This window comes from Nicotiana tomentosiformis, chromosome 1 (assembly GCF_000390325.3).
Source record: "Nicotiana tomentosiformis chromosome 1, ASM39032v3, whole genome shotgun sequence".
In the NCBI taxonomy this organism is placed as follows: domain Eukaryota; kingdom Viridiplantae; phylum Streptophyta; class Magnoliopsida; order Solanales; family Solanaceae; genus Nicotiana; species Nicotiana tomentosiformis.
Window position 1 is genome coordinate 110624516 of NC_090812.1, and position 8062 is coordinate 110632577.

The 8062-nt window shown below is 39.7% G+C and overlaps 2 protein-coding genes across 2 annotated transcripts; one reads left to right on the plus strand and one right to left on the minus strand.

Annotated features, from left to right (window-relative positions):
- Positions 1–316: 316 nt before the first annotated feature.
- Positions 317–877, minus strand: LOC138908699 (uncharacterized). Its single transcript, XM_070199382.1, has one exon. It carries the CDS (start codon positions 875–877, stop codon positions 317–319), a length of 561 nt encoding a protein of 186 aa, XP_070055483.1.
- Positions 878–4898: 4021 nt separating this feature from the next.
- Positions 4899–7825, plus strand: LOC104090965 (long-chain-alcohol oxidase FAO2). The gene is made up of 3 exons (XM_009596184.4): positions 4899–5417; positions 5509–5781; positions 6003–7825. Exons 1-3 carry the CDS (start codon positions 5199–5201, stop codon positions 7746–7748), a joined length of 2238 nt encoding a protein of 745 aa, XP_009594479.1. The 5' UTR covers positions 4899–5198; the 3' UTR covers positions 7749–7825.
- Positions 7826–8062: the final 237 nt, after the last annotated feature.

Here is an 8062-nt window from a genome sequence, read left to right on the forward strand (position 1 = left end):
GATGTAGGACTTTTTTCTACGGTCATTGAGGTCCAATTGAATGGGGTCGAGGTCCTCTATGGTTGAATCCACATCCTCGACCATTTCGGGATCTACGATGACATCCCCGATCTCTTCTTGCGTCGACCTCGACCCTGCTGATTGCTATGCCTCTTTCTCCTTGTTTTTTTTCCTGTTGGATTATCGTGTTATCTAAGGCAATACGGTAGCATTCGCAGGACATGCGTTGTTCTCCGAATATGATGAATATTCCCCATGGTGTTGGGAATTTAATTATTTGGTATAGGCTGGAGGGGAAGTCTCTCATGGGATGTATTCATGGTCGTCCCACTATGGCTTTGTATGCGGTGGCCTGGTCCATAATGTGGAATGTCGTCTCCAGAGTCACGCCGCCTGCCAAGACGGGGAGTGTAATTTCCCCCGACGTCCGCTCAACTGCATTATTAAAACTGGTTAGCGTGATGCAGTGCGACACTATCTTGTCCTCGAGTCTCATTTGGGTAAGGACCCAGGGATGGATAATGCACACTCCACTTTCATCGTCCACCATGATACATTTGACAACAGTATCTAAAATGCGTAAAGTAATGACAAGGGCATCATTATGAGGAAAAGTCAAACCGTCGGCATCTAACTCATCGAAGATCATACTTTCTTCGAGTTCATCGTACCGTTCGCGGGTGATAGACCGCTTGAGCTTGTGAGTGGTGGTGAACTTCACGACGTTGATAGAGGCGTCATATCCACCGCCGATGATCATGTTGATAGTACAAGCTGGTGATGGCGGCTTCGGCGAGCCTTGGTATTTACATCCTCTGTTGAAGTTATTTCTGCCCTTGTCTCTTAACAGCTCTTTGAGTTGTCCCTGCCGTAACATGTTTATGACATCTTGTCTAAGGCGATGCAATCTTCTGTTTTGTGCCCACGTTCCTGGTGGAACTCACAGAGGGCGTCGGATTTTCTGGTGTTCGGATCGGATCTCATCTTTGGTGGTCACTTTAACTTTGTTCCGAGTTTCTCAAGAGCATAGACTATTTCTATAGGTGACATACAAAAATTATGAGCAGATAATAACGGGGGGCATACCTCTCTAGTTCCGGTGAGTTCCGGTCCTTGGCCTGGATGGGCCTTCTTCATAGCGGAGGGAATGTGCGGTGGCCTCCTTGATGTATGGCTGGTGTCGTTCCCTGTTGGGTCGCGAGACCGGGTGATCCCTCCTGATGTTTTCTCTTCGTTCTTTTCTGGATTCGATTTGCACCGAGATTAGCCGATGAGTTGGTCCACTAAGGTCGACCTCATTTGCTGGACCTCAGCACAATAAGCATTATGGATTTCGTCCCAATTGGTTGGATGATATTTCATCAATCGGCTCAATAATTTTCTAGTTGCTCTCAAACCATCTTTACTCAAACCGTTCTGGAAATCTACGACCGCCATCCCTTCGGGCATGTTTAACAGAGTCATCCTTAATCTCTTGAATTGGGGGAGGAAGTCCTTCAGCCCCTCTCCCAAGGACTGCTTGACAGCGAATATGTCGTTTACTCTTGTTTTGGCCTTCTTGGCTCCGGCACGGGTAGTTATGAACTTATCGGCCATTTCCTCGAAAGTTTCTGTGAAGCGGGCTGATAGCTATGAGTACCATGTAAATGCCTCTCCCGTAAGGGGTTTTCCAAACTTCTTCAGCAAAATAAAGGACACTTGTTCCTTGGCGAGGTCGTTGCCTTTCACGGCGGTGAAGTAATGGGTCACATGATCCTCGAGATCGGTCGTTCTGTTGTATATCCTGAGGTAGGGCAGAAATTTGAAGGTCTTTGGTATGGCGTGAGGGGCTACTTCGTCATTGTACGACTGCTCTACGAACCTGCTGATGTCCCTTTTTAGCAACAACTTAGGAGTGCCTGGTAACTTATCGACTCGTTCTTGGTGTTCTTTCATCTAGTCTCGGAGTGCTTTGTTTTCATTCTCCATTTCTTCCATCCTCTTTAGAATGGTGCGAGGGCGCTGTCACCTACACTGTTAGTAATATTGTGAGTTATACCTACTGTCGGAGGATTTGGTCGGTTGTACTGTTCGTCTGCTCGTTGTATCATGCTCTTGTTGTTTCTGTGTTTGTTCCTGGACCGGGCTTATTGAGCAAGCTCACTAGCGTGTCGGTCAGCCATACTTCGAGGAACTTTTTAACAGCTGGGGGTGTTCCTTCTTCTGTGGACGTGGAGGCCACTTTCCGCTAGATTTTGTTATGCTACAATGTGGGGAAGGCGACCTCTCGCGCCTAGGGGAAGCGTTGGGTGTCACGTCCTCGCCAACTGTTTCACAGCTTTCGTTGATAGCGTTCATGAGGTTGCTAGGAAAATCACCAGTTACTTTTGTCCTTTCTCCTTGATTACATGCCATGTAGATTTTTATACGTACAAAGAAAAAAGATCTTGGAGTTTGTAAGGTTAGTGACCGGCGTTAGCTATAGATCTAAAGAAAACTAAAAAATTAACTAAGAAATCCCCACAGACGACGCCAAATTGTTTGACCAAAAATATAGATCTTGATTCAACTAATTAAATTTATATAAATGAGGGTTAATCTTGGTTAATAATAATATCCTAAAGACGAAATTCTCGGTAGTGTGATAAATAGCACGTAGATCTATTCCAAAAGCTATGACGGTGTACAATAATCAATATTTAAGAACCCAAACAGAAGTAATGTAGCATTAAATAATGATGAATACCAATGAATGTCATTTATGTAAATAGAACGAATGAGTCACCCGAGAAAGGATGAAATCAATGGATGTTCTTTCTGACAATGATGAATGATGGATAAGCCTTTGAATATTCGAGTTATTCTCGGATCCAGTGAAAAAGTGTGGACAAGAACCTTAGAGAAAATGTTGTGTTTGTAGGCTTGCAATAAGACTAGATTCTTCCTTTAAAGTCAAAGTGTATTTTATAAATGAATATCTCATGTCCCTTATCATTGTGTCTCTTTCTATTTATAGGGAACATGTTCCTAGAAACCCTAATAGTACAAGTGAAGAGAATATTTACTAGAATATTCTCTTTAATGTCCTATCTTGAAACTAGCCGTTATAACTCTGTCAAGGGCATTCGACCTCAGCCTCGATCCTTGATGACTCCTCGACTTCAGCCTTTGGTAACTCTTCGACCACGACCTTCATTGTTTCTTAGATCATTTCGACACGTGGCGGCCTGAGAATGTTTTACTAATTCCATTTTGACTTGAGTATTCTAGAGATAGATTTTGACCCGTATAGGTCCCTGACTACTTCGGATTCCTGAAAGTGACACTGGATGGACCCTAAACTATTTTTTATATTTTGACCCCGTTAAGAATTTTTTTTAAAAAAATAACCCCACATCGGAATTTTATAACACGCTGGCCAGAATTTTGAAGCATCAGAAGTCCTAATGATCACCAGAATTTTTAGCCAATGCGCGAAATATTTTAGCGATTGGTTAGAATTTTATGGCCAAATGCTCAAATATATAGCAACAGTCAAAAATGTGACAGTTGCCATAATTCCAATGCACATAAATATTGCAACCATTAGAATTTTGTGACAATCACCATAACTTGCAAAATAATGTCAATCGTGAGAAATATGACGAATCACCATAAGACTTATCCAAAAATCTCTTACCACTATGCTTCAATATTCTAACCCGAGACTATTTTCTCAGGACTTTCTCCTATCGGGTCAAAATTTTAATGGTGGCACCAAATGATCTTATTTGTGTCATTCTTCCTTAAGATTCGTGCCGTGTAACGACCATTTAAAGGAATAACGTTTCCTATCAAAAAGAAATATTTTACTGTTACGACCAGTTAAAAATAGAGGGATATAATCTATTCCATCAAAACCCATGATAGTTTTTTCCATGTGAAGTTATGTTTTTGAAATTGCCATCTCTATTCCTTACACCCTTTGAAACATAGCAACAGTTGGTTTTTGAAATGGCAACAATATTACGTAAGGGGAATGTGCAAATTCCAAATTTCACATTATTGTTGAGTTTTGTTTGAAACTAAAACCGACGATTATATTAATTGCGTATTTAACATTCTTCTTTCAAGCAAAGTTTGTTTTCTTTTCCTTAAAAATCACTTAATAAGTTTTTATGGAATCTGAAATATTTCGTCATTTCTTGACACAAATTTGTATGCGGACAAGTATTTACCCAAATTTGGGAAGAACAAAATTGCTAGGAATTCGTCTTGGGATCGATACATTGTGAAAATGTTGGTTGTGAAGGGATATTGATCGTTTATTTTTTCCTTATTAATATAATTTAGATAAATATTTGAGTCTATTTTTGAATTGGAATTTGAACCGACTGATAGTTGCTCAAATTAAATTTGCCATAATTGAGGTCCAATCAAATAATTCCAACATAAGTTGAAGAAACAAACAATTTTCAGTGGTTATTAAAATGTCACCATACACACAATAAAAGCAGTAAAACTCTATCAAATTCCTAATTTTTCGTTGAAATTTTCTCAAATTTGCACTAGAAATGAGAAATACTCCAAAATACACATATTCTTGTTTTCCCTAAGTTTTTCTAACTTTTTATATAGATCTTGAAGATACTAACTCAATTTCCGAATGGGTTGTTAGTATTAGAGAATATCATAAAGTACCAGAAATGTCGAGCAATGTTACACGTGGATGGTTACAATTCTAATACTTCAACTAATAGCCTAGTAGGAGTAGGATCCCAATCCTACAGGAACCTAAAAAACTTTCAACTACAAAATTTCGTATGTCAAAACCAAATATATTTCTATTTCTGACCTTCGAGAAAATATATCTCTTTTTCATCGATGACATTATGACATACACAAAACAGAAAGTCACAACTTAGAAACATAAATATTTTTCATCATAAAAAGTTGTAATTTGTTTTCCTTTTCATATATAGTTTTGAATTATATATCTGAAACAAATTGAGACAGAAAGTTAAAAAACTTGATCCTTATACTTGAAACCTCTTCAGTAATAGTCTAGTAGGAAAGGGATCCCAAGTCTATAGAAATTAATAAAATTAACAACCAGGGTTAAAACCAATGATAATTCAAATTCTAATCCACAGAAATCTTAAGCAGAAGTAAGAAAACAACAAGGATAAGGAGTGGATATAAATACAAAGCATCAACAGCTCAAGAGAAACAAAAAAAAGATGAAGGGAAAACAATGCCATTCTTCATTGAAAGGAGGAAGAATTAGCCGTCCTTATAGCCATGGCTTCTCCTCTTCTCAAATCCAAACTATTGCTTCCTTTTGTGAAACTCTCATTCCTCCACTCCCATATAATCCTCAACATTTATCACCTTGCAATAACAAAGCTCTTGATTCTTTCTTTTCTTCTTCTGCTTCTCAGCCTCCATTCCCCAATGAGGTAAATTTCACCCCTTTTAATATGATTGGGTTGAATGTATTTTTTGTTTTTTTCTTCTGTTGATGTCCTGTTTTGATTGGTTGGTGAATAGGTTGCAGAGCTACTGGTGAAGAGAAGCAACCCTGAGGCAATGCTCATAATAAGGATAGTTGTGTTTTTGTTATCAACAAGATTAGGGAGTCTTGTGCTTTGTGGACGTGTATGCTTGGATAAGAGATGGCCTTTTGTTCACAACTTCTCTGAATTATCCTTAAAGCAAAGAGAATCTCTTCTGCAAAGATGGTCCAGAGAAAGTTTTCTCCTTCCTCTGAGAATTACTTTCTTATTGATCAAAACTATGTGTTTCTTCATCTTCTTCTCTTGGGTAATGCTCCTCTCTGCCCTACTTAATTATTGCACATGCTTTTAAAGTAGTATTTTCAAGATAATGACCTTGTTTTTATCCGAAACTAGAAAAGGAACTGAATCTGATGAAATTAGTGATAAGCCTCAATTATTGGATAATTGGTTTTACACTTTCTTGCCTTTTGATGGTAACATGTTGGAACTATTCTTCACTATGCATACTTGGTTGGTTCTGTGCAGACTGATGAAAATTGCAAGAATCCAGCATGGGAAGCAATTGGGTATCAACCAGACACAAGACAGACTCCATCTGAAAACCATAAAGAAAGACCACTTGAAAAAGGGATTGTGGAAACCATAAATGAGAGTGATGAAACTTTGAAAGAATCCTTATCAAAGAAAGGTGTTCCTCTTACTGAGGATACAAAAGACAACACCTTTAAGATAAGGTGTGATGTTGTGATTGTTGGTTCTGGATGTGGAGGAGGTGTTGCAGCAGCAATCCTTGCAAAATCAGGTCACAAAGTCGTCGTGCTCGAAAAAGGTCATTACTTTGTGCCAGAAGATTATTCTGGTCTTGAAGGTCCTTCATTGAATGAACTGTATGAGACAGGTGCAATGCTTACTACTGATGATGGAAAAGTAATGGTTATGGCTGGAACGACAGTTGGTGGTGGATCTGCAGTAAACTGGTCTGCTTCCATTAGAACTCCAACTGATGTTCTCAATGACTGGTCTGTGAAGCACAAGATTCCATGGTTTGGAACTTCTGAATATCAGTCTGCCATGGATGCAGTCTGCAAACGGATTGGTGTGACGGAGAATTGCGCCAACGAAGGACTTCAGAATCAAGCAATACGAAGAGGGTGTGAAAATCTTGGTTTGAAGGTGGAAAATATACCAAGAAATTCTTCAGAGAATCATTATTGTGGTTCTTGTGGTTATGGTTGTAAAACAGGAGACAAGAAAGGGACTGATACCACTTGGCTTGTTGATGCTGTTAACGCAGGCGCCGTTATCTTGCCTGGATGCACTGCAGAAAGGTTCATACTGGAAGATGACATGAATGAGAAGATATGTATTGGAGTTATTGCAACAACTGAAAGCAAGAAGATCACTAAGAAGCTGCACATTGAAGCTCGCGCCACGATTTCTTCCTGTGGATCTCTCTTGACACCTCCCTTACTGATTTCCAGTGGATTGAAGAACAAGAACATTGGGACAAACCTCCACCTCCACCCTGTTCTTTTGGCGTGGGGATACTTCCCCGAATCCATGTCTGAAATCAAAGGTAAGAATTATGAGGGAGGAATAATGACAGCCGTTCATAAGATGGTGCCTGAAGAAACTAATGCACAGGCCATAATAGAAGCTACAGCTCTGGGACCTGCTTCTTTTGCCTGCTTTTTCCCATGGACTTCTGGGCAGGATATGAAGGAGAGGATGACAAAGTACTCGCGAACAGCAAATCTGTTAGCATTGGCAAAAGATCAAGGTTCAGGAGAAGTAAAGAAGGCAGGGAAGATAAAGTACAGACTGGATGAAATTGATAAAGAGAATATCAAAGCAGGTGTAAGAAGGGCATTGAGGATCCTGGTAGCAGCAGGAGCTGCTGAAGTGGGAACATATCGAAGTGATGGACAGAAAATCAGTTGTAAAGGGATCACGAATGAAGAGTTGGAAGAGTTTCTGGACACAGTTGGAGCTACTGGAGGGCCAAGCTCTAAAGGAGAACAGTGGGCAATCTATGGCTCTGCACATCAAATGGGAAGCTGTCGGATGGGGGCGAATGAGGAAGATGGAGCAGTGGATGAGAACGGAGAATGCTGGGAAGCAAAAGGCTTATATGTATGTGATGGAAGTGTGCTTCCTACAGCAGTTGGTGTCAACCCAATGATCACTATACAGTCCACTGCTTATTGCATTGCCAATAGAATAGCAGAGTCAATGCATAAGGAAAAGCTAGTTTCAGACATATGTAAATGACATACATTTGTTTCCCTCACCCCAGAATAACTTTGTGAACTTATCTAGAAAATAAAATTTACCATTTCCAATTTCAACCAATGCACTGAAAACAGAAATGCAACTAAACTGTTACCATTTTGCATTCAATGATAGCTATCCACCTCCATGCAAATTCAACCACTGCCTAACACACGATACTCGGATTACGCCGAAAAAGATGCTTGCCCTATTCATAAAGTAGATGGAGCAATTTACCTAGACGCATCAAATAGAATTTCTTGGATAGGGAACAAATCAATTTGAACAACTTTACTCGTGTATAATAACTGTTC